The 19,328-nt window shown below is 43.8% G+C and overlaps 1 protein-coding gene across 18 annotated transcripts in view; it reads right to left on the minus strand.

Moving 5' to 3' along the window:
- The window catches only part of KIF1B (kinesin family member 1B), a 174,083-nt gene that overhangs the window by 119,633 nt on the left and 35,122 nt on the right, over nt 1-19,328 (minus strand). For all 18 annotated transcript variants that reach the window (XM_054439955.2, XM_054439961.2, XM_054439910.2 and 15 more), the window contains 3 exons: nt 8,778-8,854; nt 6,421-6,600; nt 3,123-3,188 (listed from right to left, as the gene is read on the minus strand). In XM_054439955.2, the coding sequence (XP_054295930.1) occupies nt 3,123-3,188; nt 6,421-6,600; nt 8,778-8,854 (323 nt within the window). The remainder of the gene's footprint in view (nt 1-3,122; nt 3,189-6,420; nt 6,601-8,777; nt 8,855-19,328) is intronic.

Consider the following 19,328-nt stretch of genomic DNA (forward strand, 5'->3'; position numbering starts at 1 on the left):
TATGCTCCACTCCAAGTTAAGCCTGGAAACTCTAATAAAAAAGAAAAGGGCATCTTCTTTTATTACCTGTAAGCTCAAAAATTCTATCACCTGATTCAAAAAAGAATAACTATGGGACAAGCTATTCAGAAAATTCATTTTAACGCAAAATATGCTTAGGGCAGCACATTCTCTTTTTGGTGTATAACAGTCACAAGACAGAATTCCTTAGAATTTACATATTCATGCAACACCTTCTAGGTGAAGAAAAAACTCCAAAGCAATTAAATGAATTAACTAGGAATGAAATGCTGTAAGGCTACAGAGAATCAGAACAAATACTAAAAAGAAAAGAAAAAAAATCTCGAGATTGCTTAAAAGGCAGCCTATTCTTTCAAAACAGACTCATGGTAACAAAACACTTTAATAATTTCAGCTACTATGAAAGTGAATACCAAAAAAGGGTGCGGTGGGGGGGCGGTGAGAGAGAGAAGTAGGAAGAGAGAGAAACAGCAGCTTCTTCTTTTTTTTTTTTTTTTTTTTTGAGACAGACTACAGGCTGGGGTGCACTGGCATGATCTCGGCTCACTGTAACCTCTGCCTCCTGGGTTCAAGTGATTCTCGTGCCTCAGCCTCCCGAGTAGCTGGGATTACAGGTGTGCACCACCACAACCAGCTAATTTTTTTGTGTTTTTAGTAGAGACAGGGTTTTGCCAGGTTGGCCACGCTGGTCTCAAACTCCTGGCCTCAAGTGATCCACTCGCCTCCCGCAGTGCTGGTATGTCCGGAATTTGTGGGTTCTTGGTCTCACTGACTTCAAGAATGAAGCCGCAGACCCTCGCGGTGAGACTTACAGCTCTTAAGGCGGCGCATCTGGAGTTGCTCGTTCCTCCCGGTGGGCTCGTGGTCTCGCTGGCTTCAGGAGTGAAGCTGCAGACCTTCACGGTGAGTGTTACAGCTCATAAAAGCAGTGTGGACCCAAAGAGTGAGCAGTAGCAAGATTTATTGCAAAGAGCGAAAGAATAAGGCTTCCACAGTGTGGAAGGGGACCCAAGCGGGTTGCCACAGCTGGCTCCGGCAGCCTGCTTTTATTCTCTTATCTGGCCCCACCCACATCCTGCTGATTGGTAGAGCCGAGTGGTCTGTTTTGACAGGGCGCTGATTGGTGCGTTTACAATCCCTGAGCTAGATACAAAGGTTCTCCACGTCCCCACCAGATTAGTTAGATACAGAGTATGGACACAAAGGTTCTCCAAGGCCCCACCAGAGCAGCTAGATACAGAGTGTTGATTGGTGCACTCACAAACCCTGAGCTAGACACAGGGTGCTGATTGGTGTGTTTACAAACGTTGAGCTAGATACAGAGTGCCGATTGGTGTTTTACAATCCCTGAGCTAGACATAAAGATTCTCTCCACGTCCCCACCAGACTCAGGAGCCCAGCTGGCTTCACCCAGTGGATCCCGCACCGGGGCTGCCGGTGGAGCTGCCTGCCAGTCCCTCGCCATGCGCTCGCACTCCTCAGCCCTTGGGTGGTCGATGGGACTGGGCGCCGTGGAGCAGGAGGCGGGGCTCATCGGGGAGGCTCGGGCCGCACAGGAACCCACGGAGGCGGGGGAAGGCTCAGGCATGGTGGGCTGCAGTCCCGAGGCCTGCCCCGCGGGAAGGCACCTAAGGCCCGGCAAGAAATTGAGCGCAGCACCGGTGGGCTGGCACTGCTGGGGGACCCAGTACACCCTCCGCAGCCGCTGGCCCGGGTGCTAAGTCCCTCATTGCCCGGGGCCAGCAGGGCCGGCCGGCCGGCTGCTCCGAGTGCGGGTCCCGCCAAGCCCACGCCCACCGAGAACTCCAGCTGGCCCGCAAGCACCGCACGCAGCCCCGGTTCCCGCTCGCGCCTCTCCCTCCACACCTCCCTGCAAGCTGAGGGAGCCGGCTCTGGCCTTGGCCAGCCCAGAAAGGGGCTCCCACAGTGCAGCGGTGGGCTGAAGGGCTCCTCAAGTGCCGCCAAAGTGGGAGCCCAGGCAGAGGAGGTGCCGAGAGCAAGTGAGGGCTCTGAGGACTGCCAGCACGCTGTCACCTCTCACTGGGATTACAGGTATGAGCCCCAAAACAGCTTCTTTAAGCACATACAAAACAGAGAGAATGTTTATCAAATACGCAAATGTGTATAAAGTAATTCTATAGACTTCACGAAAGAGCCAGGGTAAACACAGGATGGATAATTACTTTCCAAGTTTTTATAAGCAATTAAAAAAGTGGGAAAGGGGGAGATTTGATTATATATATTTAAAACCTATGCCTGTCAAAAACCATTATTAACAATATTAAAGGAGAAGAGTTCCCACAAATGAATCAGAAAGACATTGTGAACCCAAAATGTAAACAGGCATATGCATAATTTACAAGATGTTCAACCATACTAATAATCAAAGAAATTCAAAATTTAAGTAAGAGAATACTTACATTATCAAATTAGCAAAGATTAAAAAATAGAAAAATGTTGGCAAGGGCACAATGGGTGCTTACACCCTCCTAGTGTGACTGAAAACTGTTACCCAGCATTACTTTCCAAAAAGGCATTTGGCAATTCAAATGTATTATTTAAAAACCAAGAAACATACAAAAGATAACTGCAAATAAATGCACAGACTTATGAACAAAGATTTAATTGTGGCTGGGCTCAGTGATTCACACTGCAACCCCAGTACTTTCAGAGGTGGAGAAGGCAAGATTGCTTGAGCCCAAGAGTTCAACACCAACCTGGGCAACATAGGGAAACTCCATCTCTACAAAAAAATCAATTATCCAGGGGTGGTGGTGGCACACACCTGTTGTCCCAGCTACTTGAGAAGCTGAGGGGGTAAGATTGCTTTGGCCCAGAAGGTCAAGGCTGCAGTGAGCTGTGATCACGCCACTGCACTCCAGGGCCTGGGCAACAGAGTGTGTCCCCACCGCACACCCCCCCAAAAAAAGATTAAAGCAGGACACTATTCATTATACCCCAAACCCAAAAATAGCCTAAAAGGACAAAAATGAAGGAATGGTGAAGTGATCTGTACCATGGTCATAATTTGAAGCCATTTAAGTGATGCTTGAGAAAATGGAAAACAAGGGCCTATGGTGTCAACCCACGGCTGTACTCACCTCTACAGAGTAAGACATTTCTTCATTACAGTTGTCATTGATTTTCTCAAAAAGTTCTTCACATAACTAGGGAAGCAGAATGAGAGAGGCATGAAGAGCACAAATGAGAGGAGTACTAAGTCATCCACGCATGCTCAATGAATTAGCCAGACGTCCTTTCTTGCTCTATCTCAAAATATATTATGTCATAAACATCAAGATATGATTAATGCTTCGAATAAAGTCAGTCATGTGCCGCATAACCATGATTCAGTCAGCGATGGACTGCATATATGATAGTGATCCCCATAAGATTCTAAGAAAGCTGGAAAATTCCTATCACCTAGTGATATCTTGATGATCCTGACCCTGTGTAGGACTAGGCTAATGTGTGCCTTAGTTTTTAACAAAAAAGTTTAAATTTTTTTTCAAAAATTAAAAATTTGGGCTGGGGATGGTGGCTCATGCCTGTAATCCCAGCACTTTGGGAGGATGAGGCAGGCAGATCACAAGGTCAGGAGATCGAGAACATCTTGGCCAACATGGTAAAACCCCATCTCTACTAAAAATACAAAAATAGTCCCAGCTATTCTGGAGGCTGAGGCAGGAGAATCACTTGAACCCAGGAGGCGGAGGTTGCAGTGAGCCAAGATCGTGCCACTGCACTCCAGCCTGGGCAAGAGGAGTGAAACTCTGTCTAAAAAAAAAAAAAAATTTGGCCAGGTGCAGTGGCTCACGCCTGTAAATCCCAGCACTTTGGGAGGCCAAGGCAGGCAGATCACTTGAGGCCAAGAGTTCAAGACCAACCTGGCCAACATTGTGAAACCCTGTCTCTACTAAAAATACAAAAATTAGCCAGACGTGGTGGTACGTGCCTGTAGTCCCAGCTACTCGGGAGGCTAAGGCACAAGAATTGATTGAACCCAGGAGGCGGAGGTTGCAGTGAGCTGAGACGGCGCCACTGTACTCCAGCCTGGGTGACAAAGCAAGACTCCGTCTCAAGAAAGAAAAAAAAAATTTAAAAATACAAAAAAGCTTATAGAATAAAGATATGAAGAAAGAAAATATTTTTGTACGGCTGTACAAAGTGTCTGTGTGGGTGGTTTCTTTTTTTCTTTTTTGAGATGGAGTTTCACTCTTGTTGCCCATGCTAGAGTGCAATGGTGTGATCTCAGCTCACTGCAACCTCCGTCTCCTGGGTTCAAGCGATTCTCCTGCCTCAGCCTCCCAAGTAGCTGGGATTACAGGCATGTGCCACCATGCCTGGCTCATTTTTTTGTATTTTTAGTAGACACGGGGTTTCACCATGTTGGTCAGGCTGGTCTCGAACTCCTGACCTCCGGTGATCCACCCGCCTTGGCCTCCCAAAGTGATGGGATTACAGGCATGAGCCACCATGCTGGGGCTGTTTGTGTTTTAAACTAAAGGTTATTATAAAAGGATCAGAAAGTTTAAAAAATTTTAAAGTTTATAAAGTAAAAAAGTTATAGTAATTTAACTAAGGTTAATTATTGAAAGGAAACTGTTTTTAAAACTAAATTTAGTGTAGCCTAAGTGTGCAGCATTTACAAAGTCTACAATAGTGCAAAGCAATGTCCTAGGCCTTCACATTTACTCACCACTCGCTCAGACTCACCCAGAGCAACTTCCAGCCCTGCAAGCTCCAGTGTAAGAGCACTATGCAGGTGTGCCATTTTAAATCTTTTATATCATATTTTTAATGTACTTTTCTATGTTTAGATATACAAATACCATTCTATTATAATTGCCTGTAGTATTCAGTATAATAGCATGCTACACAAGTTTATAGCCTTGGAGCAAAAGGCTATACAATGCAGTCTAGGTGTGGAGTAGTTTATACCTTCTAGGGTTTGTGTAAGTACACTCTATGATGTCTGTACAATGACAAAAGCACCTAACGACTAATGATGCATTTCTCAAAATGTACCCCCACCCTTAAGTGATGCATGACTATAAAAGGAAAATTTTAAAATACAATCTTCTCACTTAATCTTTTTTTTTTTCTTAAGTTTTTAGGCCCCGCACAGTGGCTCATGCCTGTAATCCCAGTACTTCCGGAAGTCTAGGTAGGCAGATCATCCCAAGCCCAGGATGGAGCCCAGGTCCATTCGAGACCAGCCCGGACAACATGGTGAGACCCTGTCTCTAAAAAAAAAATTTTAAAGGCTGGGCATGGTGACTCATGCCTGTAATCCCTGCACTTTGGGAGGCCGAGGTGGACGGATTGCCTGAGGTCAGGAGATCCAGACCAGGACCAACATGGTGAAACCCCACCTCTACTAAAAAAACAAAAATTAGCAAGGCATAGTGGCGGGTGCCTATTGTCCTAGCTACTCGGGAGGCTGAGGCAGGAGAATCGCTTGAACCCAGGAGGCGGAGGTTGCAGTGAGCCAAGATGGCGCCATTGCACTCCAGCCTGGGCAACAGAGCAAGACTCCATCTCAAAAAAAAAAAAAAAAAAAATTAAAAAAATTAAAAAATGAGCTAGGTGTGGTGGCACATGGCTGTAGTCCCAGCTACTCTGGAGGCTAAGGCAGGAGGATCACTTGAGCCTGGGAGGTCAAGGCCTCAGTGAGCCATGATCACACCACTGCACTCCAGCATGGGCAACAGAGTGAGACCCTGTCTCAAATAAATAAGTAAATAATGAAGTTCTTTTTAACTACTTATGTCTTTCACCATTAAATCCTAAGTGAAACGAATAATGAAAATAAAAATAAATAAATATCTATGTCAGAACTCTTCTTCATTCCCAAACAATAAAGGATCAAATCCAATAATACTAACTGCTCTAAAAAAAAAAAAAAAAAAAAAAGAGGGAGAATCTCAGAGTGTTTGAAGTTTAAAGTAATAGTATTAAATTAGGAAAATAAAATGAAAGTATCTCCGAATAAGGCTATCAAAAAAACCAAAAATAATCACATTCTTCAGAGGTAATCTACACATGGAATTTGAAAAAAAATCAGATCAACAATATTCCCCCATCTCCAGGACTTAGAACAACAGAGCTTTAACAAGCTGGTAACACTTTTCAAATGATAAAATAATATGGCATTGGATATATGGCAAAATCATTACAAAACACTGACTTTCCCACCTTTAATGACAGACATGTGTACATGTCAATCCTTCCCATTCAATTGTAAGCTCCTCTGAGGGAAAATAATGGGTTGTTCATCTTTGTGCCTGACATAAAACAATCCCCGCATAAATGTTCGCCAAATAAAAATAACTGTTAAAGCAATTAAGACTAACAGTAATAATGAAGAGAAGATTTTTGTTTTGTTTTGTTTTTCACCTGTGGAATGATGCCAGCCTGGCTTTCTTCTTGTTTACCCATCATTGTATAAGATTTTCCAGCACCAGTCTGCCCATAGGCAAAAATACAGACATTATATCCCTCAAAGGCATGTAAGAGCATTTCCTTGCCAATGTCATTGTACACACGGTTTTGAGATGCAAAACAGGGATCTTCGGGCTGTAAAGAGTAAAAGGAGAAATAAATGACCTTTTATTAATATTTCTTCCTATACTTACTTCATTGCTTCCATAATAAACAAAAGTGTCTGGAATCAGAACAGTCATCTAAAATTCCCTACACATTTTTTAAGCCTCCTATACACAAGTTTACTTTTCTCATTAAATACACGCACATGCACACACACACACTCACAAACACATGTACTATTAGAGTCATCCAGGTCAGCCATACATAAAAATATCTATATAAAATCATCTGGCATGATTACATTTCATTTTCTATAACCTTAAAAGTATCACTCTTTCATTCACAGCGCCAAGATTTTAAGTGGAAAATGAGAATAAAAGACCAAAGGTCAAGTCCACATATAAAAATACTTCTTTGAACTCACTCCAGCTACTGGGACTATTTCTCAATAAACACAGCTTTCAGGAAACAGCATTTCCAATCCCCTTCTCAGTCCCTTCCCTTGACAATTAGGCTTTGTCAACAGTTTAAAACATCTATTCCCCAGGGCGGGGCACAGTGGCTCATGCCTGTAATCCCATCACTCTGGGAGGCCAAGGCGGGCAGATCACTTGAGGATAGGAATTCGAGACCAGCCTGGCCAACATGGCAAAACCCCATCTCTACTAAAAATTCAAAAAATCAGCCGGGTGTGGTGGCATCCACCTGTAATCTCAGCTACTCAGGAGGCTGAAGTAGGAGAACTGCTTGAACCCACGAGGTGTAGGTTGCAGTGAGGTGAGATCACGCCACTGCACTCCAGCCTAGGCAACAGAGCAAGACTCAGTCTTTAAAAAAAAAAAAAACACAAAACAGGAAAAACAAAACCAAAAACACGTAATAAAGAGATGAATGATGCAGAAGTAAACTCTATGAACAATCCCTAAGAAGCAGCAACATTTGGGGTTCCACACTGAGTAAGGGTACCAGGAAGGGCCCTACTTTGTATTTTCCTAAATACTGGTAATCTTTTGTTTCCCTTGTAGATCTGCAGCCTCTTTCCTTTTTTTTTTTTTTTGAGACAGAGTCACGTTCCATCACCCAGGCTGGAGTGCAGTGGTGCGATCTCGGCTCACTGAAACCTCCACCTCCCTGGGTTCAAGCGATTCACCTGCCTCAGCCTCCCAAGTAGCTGGGATTACAGGCACCCGCCACCAAGCCCATCTAATTTTTTTTTTTTTTTTTTTTTTTTGGAATTTTTAGTAGAGGCACGGTTTCATCTTTCAAAATGTTCAGAACCCACATTTCTCTACTACAATTAAAAAAAAAAAAACTGGCCGGGCGCCGTGGCTCACTCCTTTAATCCCAACACTTTGGGAGGTCGAGGCAGGTGGATCAGGAGGTCAGGAGTTCAAGATCAGCCTGGCCAAAAACAAACAAACAAAAAACAATTTCTCTGTGGTCATTCCAATCTTGCTGGCCATTCCCTCAAAATTCAACTTAAAATTAACAGTACTCTAAGCAATTTTAATTTGGCATTTCCGGCCAGGCACAGTGGCTCACACCTGTAATCCCAGCACACTGGGAGGCATACACAGGTGGATCACTTAAAGTCAGAAGCTTGAGACCAGCCTGGCCAACACGGTCAAACCCTGTCTCTACCAAAAATACAAAAATTAGCTGGGCATAGTGCCACGCGCCTGTAATCCCAGCTACTCGGGAGGCTGAGGCGGGAGAATCGCTTGAACCTCGGAGGCGGAGGTTGCAGTGAGCCAAGATGGCACCACTGTACTCCAGCCTGGGCGACAGAGTGAGACTCCGTCTCAAAAGAAAAATAATAATAATAATTATTATTATTATTTGGCATTTCCTAAGATCAATGGGCAATAATGTTGGTAATGAGGATCCTAAGATACTGATAAATAAATCCTCGAGAAATGTCTAAATCAGTATAAACTTAGTGTACATTCAGTATAAATTTGGTGTAAACTAAATATGTTCTATATGCATATATGTGTATATATTTATGTATATGTGTACATAAACTTTCCATCAACCCAAATACTTTATGAATGAAAATATTTTATCACTGTATCAAAGAATGAACTCATGCTAGACAACACTTAAGAAGCAAAACTTGGATCTGCTCAGCTAAGAGAAAAGACAAATCGGCAAGGAAAGAGGAAAGGAGGCAGGAGCTGGCAGCACTGTGGCGTGAGGGTACTCACTGAGGTATGAGACCAGTAGGAATAGTCGAAGCTGAAGGACTTTGGAGCTTCCTTTGGATTCTTTGGGTTAATAATACCTAGAAGACAAAAATGTTTCATTTTATAAGTCACTCAATTACAAGTTCTTTAGTTAAACATGTTATTCTGTGTGTTCAAAACATCCCAATCAGTAAATTCATACTACTAAATCTGAATAGGGCAATCAAAAATTAATAGGCTGGGCTCAGTGGCTCATGCCTGTAATTTCAGCATTTTGAGAGTCCGAGCTGGGTGGATTACTAGAGGTCAGGAGTTCAAGACCACCCTGGGCAACATGGTGAAACCCTGTCTCTACAAAAAATACAAAAAAAAAAAAAAAAACAAAACAACTAGCCGGGCATGGTAGCACATGCCTGCAGTCCCAGCTACTTAGGAAGCTGAGGTCGGAGGATGGCTTGAGCCCGGAGGTTTGAGGATGTAGTTAGCTGTTATCGAGCCACTGCACTCCAGCCTATTTTGAGACCCGGTCTCAAAAATGAATGAATGAATGAAAATAATCATAGTTTTAAGAGGTAACTTATACATGGAACATGAAAAACCAGACCAACAGCATTAACTGCGTGTTACCAGTATTCAGAACAGACCCTGGTATAAAGTAGATGCTCAGTAAATATTCTGTGACAATGTTTATCTTCCTTAGGTAAGTTAGCAGCCAAAATTTGGAAACGAACGACATTTCTATTTCTTTTCTTTTTGAAGACAGAGTCTTGCTCTATTCCCCAGGCTGGAGTGCAGTGGTGTGATCTCGGCTCACTGCAACCTCCTCCTTCCGGGTTCAAGAAATTCTCCCGCCTCAGCCTCCTGAGTAGCTGGGATTACTGGCACCCACCACTACGACCGGCAAATTTTTGTTATTTTTAGTAGAGACAGGGTTTCACCATGTTGGCCAGGCTGGTCTCGAACGCCTGACCTCAGGTAATCTGCACATCTCTGCCTCCCTAACTGCTGGGATTACAGGCATGAGCCACCGTACCTGGCCCACATTACTATTTCAAGGCACCTGTTAAGCCTTGAAAAATTGGAACACATCAGAAATGGAGCTGGGCGCGGTGGCTCACACCTGTAATCCCAGCACTTTGGGAGGCCAAGGCAGGTGGATCACTGGAGGTCAGGAATTCGAGACTAGCCTGGCGAACATGGTGAAACCCCATCTCTACCAAAAATACAAAAATTAGCCAGAAATGGTGTGTGCCTATAATCCCAGCTACTGGGGAGGCTGAGGCAGGAGAATCACTTGAACTCGGGAGGCAGAGGTTGCAGCGAGCTGATATCAATGCACTGCACTCCAGCCTGGGTGACAGAGTAAGACTTCATCTCAAGAAAAAAAAGAGAAATGAAAATTAGAAAATTATTGAATGAATCCAACCACTATTTGAAAGAAGCTTTTTTTTTTTTTTTTTTGAGACAGAGTCTCCCTCTGTCGCCCTGGCTGAAGGGCAGTGGCACGATCTCGGCTCACTGCAAGCTCCGCCTCCCAGGTTCATGCCATTCTCCTGCCTCAGCCTCCTGAGTGGCTAGGACTACAGGCACCCGCCACCACACCCAGCTAATTTTGTTGTATTTTTAGTAGAGACGGGGTTTCACCATGTTAGCCAGGATGGTCTTGATCTCCTGACCTTGTGATCTGCCCGCCTCGGCCTCCCAAAGTGCTGGGATTTACAGGCGTGAGCCACCGCGCCCGGCCATGAAAGCTCTTTTTAAAGATCTTACTATGTACTTCAGAAAAGCATTTGGTAATGAAGCATTCATTACAAATATAGTGTTATTTCTGAAATCTAAGGTTGATGAGTATGTAAATGATTAGTGTGTGTGTATTTATGTAATGTAGTATATAGTGGAATCACAGACTAAGTCATTTTGGAGTGTAATTAACTGCATGTTACCGGTATTCAGAACAGACCCTGGTATAAAGTAGATGCTCAGTAAATATTCTGTGATAATGTTTATCCATCCTAGGTAAGTTAGCAGCCAAAATTTGGAAATGAACCACATTACAGCAAAATTACTTTTTTGACTGAAATGCATGAAGTCTCACCACCCACATTAAAAGTGATTTATCATGTCATTAATCCAGTCACACTATATTTCAGGGACTGACTATGAATGCTTTAAAGCTTAATCTTTCTCCCTCACTCATACACACAAAGCTTTAGCTCCTGATATTTCAAATGAAACAGAATCTTTATGGCATGTGGTCATGAAATCTCCTCAAAGACTGGATATCTCAACCAATCTACTCCTTTGAGGCAAGGCCACATCCCAGGCTATCAGTGAGATCAGGATTAAAAAATAAATCTGTCTCGCACAGCTGTTGCTCAGTACACAAATAGCAACAGTTGCTACGGTGCTTAGTTCTCTCTCTTGCTGGATTCCACTGGGTATAGCCACGCATTTATGTTCCAACCTCAAATGCTGACAGAGTATTAATAAAGCTCACACTGTACATAATCATGTGACAAGGAGACATGGTTCTAGAAAGAACATCTCTCCACATGCAAATGGCAATCCAAGCAAAGAAGTGTACTTCTAACCAAAGAGGTATTAAATGCAAGACTTAAAAAACAGCCAACATTCACAGAACACTTACTCTGAGCCATAAGTACTTTCTGTCTACTAACCTTTTTTTTTCTGAGACAGGATCTCACTCTGAGGCCCACAATTCACTACAGACTCAACCTCCTGGGCTCCAGTGATCCTCCCACCTCAGCCTCTGGAGTAGATGGGACCACAGGTTCATGCCACTACACCCAGCTAATTATTTTTCTTTTTTGTAGCGATTGGAATCTCACTATGTTGCCCAGGCTGGTCTTGAACTCCTGGGCTCAAGCCATCCTCATGCCTCAGCTTCCCAAAGTGCTGGGATTACAGGTGTGAGCCACCACACCAGACCTACTAACCTATTTGATGCTCCCAAGCACTCAATGAGGCAGATGTTTCATTACCCCCATTTTACAGATAGATAAACCATCACAGAGAGGTTAAATAAGTTATTCATGGCTCCAGAGCCAGCTAGTGGCAGATTCAAGGATGCAATTTTGAAGAGTTTGGCTCCAGAGTTCACACTCTTAGCCAAGACACCATCATTTAAATGCTTATTCCCTATAGGCAGCATTGTCAAGGCTAAAGGCAGGAAGGCATTTTCATGGAAATACATGTGCACACCTACATGTATGTGGCCACCCCACTAAAATCACACTGTAGGCATTGTTTAAAATTTTCTTTATTGGCCAGGCACAGTGGCTCACATCTGTAATCCCAGCACTTTGGGAGGCTGAGGTGGGCAGATCACCTGAGGTCAGGAGTTGCAGACTAGCCTGTCCAACATGGTGAAACCCCATCTCTGCTAAAAATATAAAAAATCAGTGCAGCGTGGTGGGGCACGCCTGTAATCCCAGCTACTCGGGAGGCTAAGTAAGACAGGAGAATTGCTTGAACCCGAGAGGTGGAGGTTGCAGTGAGCCAAGATCACGCCACTGTACTCCAGCCTGGGTACAAAAGAGCAAAACTCCATCTCAAAACAAAAAAAAACTGTCTTTATGGCCTGGCTCGGTGACTCACACTTATAATCCCAGCACTTTGGGAAGCTCAGACAGGAGGATTGCTGGAGTACAGGAATTTGAGACCAGCCTGGACAACACGGTGAAATCTCATCTCCACAAAAAATACAAAAGTTAGCTAGGCATGGTGGTGTGTGCCTGTACTCCCACCCACTCAGGGGGCTTAGGCAGGAAGATCACCTGAGCCCAGGGAGGTCCAGGCTGCAGTTAGCCAAGATTGTGCCACTGCACTCCAACCTGGATGACAGACTAAGACCCTGTCTCAAGTAACAACAACAACAACAAAAAAAACCCCACGAAAACAAAAAACCTCTCATTTAAAAGTGGGAACTGATGGCTGGGCACGGTCACTCACGCCTGTAATCCCAGCACTTTGGGAAGCCGAAGGGGGTTGATCACTTGAGGTCAGGAGTTTGCGACCAGCCTGGCCAACATGGTGAAACCCCGTCTCTACAAAAAATACAAAAGTTAGCAAGGCATGGTGGCACGCACCTGTAATCCCAGCTACTTGGGAGGCTGAGGCAGGAGAATTGCTTGAATCTGGGAGGCGGAGGTTGCAGTGAGCCGAGATTGCACCACTGCACTCCAGCCTGGGCAACAGAGCAAGATTCCATCTCATTCATAAATAAATAAATAAATAAATATAAAAGTGGGAACTAAGAGGACTGTAGTTCCTAAAAGATCTAAAAGATAAATGACCACACAAACTCTACCAAGAAAACGGAAATGAGTGTCATATTGTGTGAGTCAGATTCTAGGTTTCGGTAGCTCAGCAATAAGAACAATGATGAGACAAGGCATGCCCTCTGAGGTAGTCCTCACCGCTCAAAAACATGGTTATAATAAACATTCCTAGCCTCTAGAAAATTTGCTGTCAAAAAACTTTTAAGCCTCTGCACCATAAGACAGGGCCAAAAAATAAATGATAAAGCTTTTTTTTTTTTTTTTTTTTGAGACGGAGTTTTGCTCTTGTTGCCCAGGCTGGAGTGCAATGGTAGGATCTCAGCTCACTGCAACCTCCGCCTCCCAGGTTCAAGTAATTCTCCTGCCTCAGCCTGCCACGTATCTAGGATTACAGGCATGCACCACCACACCTGGCTAATTTTGTATGTTTAGTAGAGACAGGGTTTCACCATGTTGGTCAGGCTGTTCTCAAACTCTTGACCTCAGGTTATCCACCCACCTTGGCCACCCAAAGTGCTGGGATTACAGGGGTGAGCCACCGCGCCCAGCCAATAAAGCTTTTAAGCCATATTTCACTCAGCCTTTTAGCTACCAATTCTACCAAGAATGACTGAAAGACTACTCAGATTTTATACCTTTGTTCTCTTCTCCTTAGTAAAAAAAAGAAAGAAAAAACTACACCAATGAGTTAATTCCTCAATTCACACGAAATCCTTTTCCTCTTCCTCAATATTCCTTTCTCCCAGACTTTTAAAGCTTCTGAAATTAATAGATGTTCCTAACTTATATCTTCAAAACCAAGCTGCTTTTATTTTTTTATTTTTTATTTTATTTATTTATTTATTTTTTTGAGACAGTCTAGTTCAGCTGCCCAGGCTGGAGTGCAGTGGCACGATCTCAGCTCACTGCAACCGCTGTCTCCTAGGTTCAAGTGATTCTCCCGTCTCAGCCTCCCGAGTAGCTAGGATTACAGGCACCCGCCATCATGCCTGGCTAATTTTTGTATTTTACTAGAGACAGGGTTTCACCATGTTGGCCAGGCTGGCCTTGAACTCCTTACCTCAGGTGATCCACCCGCCTCGGCATCCCAAATTGCTAGGATTACAGGTATAAGCCACTGCACCCGCCCCCAAGCTGCTTTTAAAATAACTGCTTCTATCAACAACTAATCCATTTTTTTTCCCCAGACAGTGTCACGGTCTGTCACCCAGGCTGGAGTACAGTGGCTCAATCATGGCTTACTGCAGCCTGCAACTCCTGGGCTCAAGTGAACCTCTCACCTCTGCCTCCCAAGTAATTGGGCCTATAGGTGTGCACTACCATGCCAAGCCAAATTTTAAATTTTTTTGCAGAGATGGGGCTTTGCCATGTTGCCTAGGCTGGACTGAGACTCTTGGCTCAAGTAATCCTCTTTCCTTGCCCTCCCAAAGTCATGAGCTACCATGCCTGGCCTAATATTCTCAACATATCAAAGAACAATTCAAAAATCCTGTATTTACAAAAATTAGCTGGGCGTGGTGGCGGGCGCCTGTAACCCCAGCTACTTGGGAGGCTGAGGCAGGAGATCTGCTTGAAATCAGAAGGCAGAGGTTGCAGTGACCCGAGATTGCACCACTGCACCCCAGCCTGGGCAACAGAGCGAGGCTCCGTTTCAAAAAAAAAAAAGTTAAGAAATACTGTATTTAGGTGTTTTTTGTGACCTTGGGTATGACTGCATGTCTGTGTCCTCTCTAAAATTGAGGTAATACCTAGTTTACAGAATTAAAGGAGTGAAACACTTACACATATGTTAATTTTTCTTAAATAGGTATTTTACCTTGTTTTAAACTCTCAATACTCAGTAGGTATGATAATATTCCATTTGATCTTTAAACCAAAGTAAGAAAAACACACTAGGCCCAGGTTCAGTGGCTCATGCCTGTAATCTCAACAATTTGGGAGGCCAAGGTGGGAGGATCATCTGAGCCCACAAGTTCAAGACCAGCCTGGGCAATATAGTGAGACCCCCATCTCCACAAAAAATAAAAAGCAACAACAAAAAAAGAAAAGTTCACTAACTGATAAAGCACAATGTAAGAATTCTGTTTCTTTTCTCTTTTAGAGACAGGGTCTTGCTCTGTCACCCTAGGCTGGAGTACAGTGGCGAGATTACAGCTCACGCATCCTCAGCCTCCTGGGCTCAAGTGATCCTCCCACCTCAGCCTCCTGAGTAACTGGGACCACAGGCACGTGCCACCATGCACGGCTAATTTGTTTATTTTTTTGTAGAGACAGGGTCTCCCTAGGTTGCTCCAGCTGGTCTCGAACTCCTGGGCTGAAGCAGTTCTCCTGTTTTGGCCTCCCAAAGTGCTAGGATTACAAGTGCGGGCCACTGTACCCAGCCAAGAGCCTACTTCTTGGCAACAATCAAAGTACGACATTCAAGTCCTTACTTAAATGTGTCAAAAAATCTCTGGTGCTCCCCCGACATCATATATCCTGAAAGTGCTTGGACCATGTCTTATGGATCCTCTATACTGCCCTATACCAAGGACTCAGATGAATGCCCTCCATGTGTCATGTACAACTCTGATAATAATTCCATTTTCAAGAGCATAAAAAGAAAAACAGTGTGTAGCTGTGCAATATATACATAAAATACCAGTAGGTTTTACTAACATTCACAGAAAAAAAGAGAGAGGATTGTATTACTGAAAGACTGGGCATAATTAACACAGTAGTTCTTGTATCAAGGTCAACTGAGCTAAAATAGTGTGTTGGACTTCTAATTTGTTTCACAGAAAGCATGCACATAAAAATGGAATTACAGTAATTAACGAACACATTCAACATATAAACCATATTTTCACCCACAAGCTGTTACGAATTTAGCACCCACCCCCAGGGTCACATGGAATCAGCATGTAGGCTTTGTCTAGGACAAGTCGCCACTTTTCCTGCAAAGAATGGACTCTAGGAATATTTTTGAGGACTAGAGTCAGAAAATAACTGTTTTAAAAGTATTATAGACTTCATATTGTTTTACTTCCTATAATCCACCTTTTCAAGCTGCTTTTCAAGGCCTCTTTTACAGCTTCTGTGCCTGAGGCCTTTTCTTCAATCTAGGTTGCTCTGGACACACAGCATACTCCAGACCTGGACCCTACAAGCAACATTCCACAGATGATCTGGGAGCCATCTTTGGCTTTTTTCTTTCATCCTCCACATCTGATGTATCCTATCAGTTCTACTTTCCAAACATGGCTTCTCCCCACCACCATCGTGACCACCCTGGTTCAACCACCACCTCTCTCACTTGGATGACTGTAATAACTCCAGTTATTACCAGATGACAGAACACATCAACCACTGCAGCATGTTTGGGAACTTTGCTCTCCATTTGTATAACATAAAGACTCCCATGAGAACTACATCTTTCATCATCAGAAATCCATGAGTCCCAGTATCTGGTGTTGCAGGGGCAGCGAGAGAGATGGGTCCATTCATACATCAAAAGATTATGTCAGCTGAGCACAGTGGCTCACACTTGTAATCTCAGTGCTTTGGGAGGCTGAGGTAGGAGGATCATTTGAGCCCAGGAGTTTGAGACCAGCCTGGGCAACATAGTGAGATCTTATCTCTACTAAAAATACAAAAAATTAGCCAAGTATGGTAGCATGCACCTGTAGTCCCAGTTTTTCAGGAAGCTGAGTCAGAAAGATCACTTGCACCCAAGAAGTTGAAGCTACAGTGAGCCATTACTGCACTACCACGCTCCATCCAGCCTGGGCAACATAACGAGACCCTGTCTCAACAACAACAACAAAATTGACCCAATATTCAATGATCAAAAGGTCAAGTGACCTTAAAAATATTTCTAGAAGACATTTTCAAAGACTTTACCGATGAAGTAGAATGCTGTAGAGCAGGGGTCCCCACCCCTGGGCCACAGACCGGTACTGTCCATGGCCTATTAGGAACCAGGCCACACAGGAGGAGGTGAGCAGCAGGCGAGCAGCTGTCAGATCAGTGGCAGCATCAGATTCTCATACCAGCACAAATCCTATTGTGAACTGCACATGTGAGGGATCTAGGTTGCCTGCTCCTTATGAGAACCTAACTAATGTCTGATGATCTGAGATGGAACGGTTTCATCCCGAAACCATATGCCCCCACCCCCGTCTGTGGAAAAATTATCTTCCACAAAACCGGTCCCTGGTGCCAAAAAGGTTGGGGACCACTGCTGTAGAGGCTTTAATGTGATCCCACTCTAAGTATCTAACATTACCCTAGGTCCATCTATAAGCATGTAATAAACTCTGTAAGCCTTAATTTTTAATTTTCTTATCTGTAATATGGGCATATTAATAATAGTGCCTAACTATACAGAACTGTCATTTAATTCTCACATTTTGGCTCAAGGCCTAGCATAAAGTAAATGTTCAAAATATTCTTTCATTTAACAAATACTTGCATGTCTACCATGACCTATAGATACCTAGTGAAAACAAGTCCCTGCCCACATGGAGCTTACATTCTAATGATGGCATCAGACAATTAACTAATACAAATAGCATAATGTTGGAAAGAAAAATAAAGCCGGGTTAGGAGATAAAAGATCACAGTGAAAGTGGTGGAGGTGGCTATTTTAGATAAAAGCAAACAAGCTGCCACCTCTGAGGAGATATTTGAGCAGGAACCTGAATGAAGTTTAAGGAACAGCAAGACCAGCAGTGTAGCCAGGTGGGCAAATAATGATCAAATGTGAAATCAGATAGCCAGCCAGAGGCCAAATTCTGTGAGGTTGTGTGGCCAAAGTGAGGATTTTTAGTTTTATTCTAAAAGTGATAAGGACTGGGCGCAGTGGTTCACACCTGTAATCCTAGCACTTTGGGAGGCCTAGGTGGACATATTGCTTGAGCTCAGGAGTTCAATACCAGCCTGGCCAACATGGCAAAACCCTGTCTCTACTAAAAATACAAAAATTAGCTGGGTGTGGTAGCACACACCTGTAGTCCCAGCTATTCGGGAGGCTGAGACACAAGAATAGCTTGAACCTGGGAGGCAGAGGCTGCAAGTGAGCCAAGATCGTGCCACTGCACTCTAGCCTGGGCGACAGAGCAAGACTCTGTCTCCAAAAAAAAAATTAAAATTAAAATTAATTAAAATGAAATAAATGTGACAGGAAACCAGTGAAGAATTTTAAGCAGAGGGGTGACTTGATCTGATTGCAAAGGGGTGACATAATCTGATTTATATTTCTTTTTTTTCTTTGAGACAGAGTCTCACTCTGTCACCCAGCAGGCTAGAGTGCAGTGGCACGATCTCAGCTCAATGCAAACTTCACCTCCCAGGTTCAAGCGATCCTCCTGCCTCAGCCTCCTGAGTAGCTGGGACTACAAGCATGCACCACCATGCCTGGCTAATTTTTGTATTTTTAGTAGAGACGGGGTTTCACCACGTTGGCCAGGCTGGTCTCCAACTCTTGACCTCGTGATCCGCCCACCTCGGCCTCCCAAAGTGCTGGGATTACAGGCATGAGCCACCACACCTAGCCCTGATGTATATTTCTACAATATGACTGGCTACTGCATGGGAACAAGGGCAAAAGCAGAGACAGGAGGCTATTGCAGTACTTATCTTGACTAGAGTAGAAATGGCAAAAAGTAACTGATTCAGGATATATTGTGAAGGCAAAGATGGCAAGACTTACTGATTGATGTATGTGGCCTATGAGAAAAACGGAGAAGGTAAGAATGACTCCAGTATTTTTGGTCTGGGCAACTAAAAGAATTGATAAAAAGAAAGGAGGAGCCACTTTGGGTGGTCAGGAAGGGAAAAACAATAGTTATATTTAGGACATGTTGAGTTTGAGATGCTTCTGTGGCCTTCAAGTAGAGTTCAGTTGGCAGCTGGGTAGACAAGTCTATACTTCTAGAGAGAGGGCCAGGCTACAGAAGTGAATCTGGGAGTTACCACCATCTCAATGACATTTAAGCCCCCAGAACTAGAAGAAATCATCTAGGGGGTCTCTCTTTTCTGGAGAGAGAGATCTGAGGACAAAAGCCTGGTGGACTTTTAACCTAAGGAGGTAAAGAATAACCAACCTGGGAGGAAGGAAGGCAATTAGGAGAGTATGGGGTACTAAGAGCCAAGAAAATGAACTGTTTGAAGTAGTCAGTCACGTTATGTTCCTTACCTTTATTACAATGATTATCATCATAACCACTTACAGGACTCTCTAGAAGAATGAGTTCAGGCTATCTCCTGATTTCCCCAATAACTTGCTCTG

The sequence above is a fragment of the Pongo pygmaeus genome, chromosome 1 (genome assembly GCF_028885625.2).
Source record: "Pongo pygmaeus isolate AG05252 chromosome 1, NHGRI_mPonPyg2-v2.0_pri, whole genome shotgun sequence".
Taxonomy (NCBI): Eukaryota; Metazoa; Chordata; class Mammalia; order Primates; family Hominidae; genus Pongo; species Pongo pygmaeus.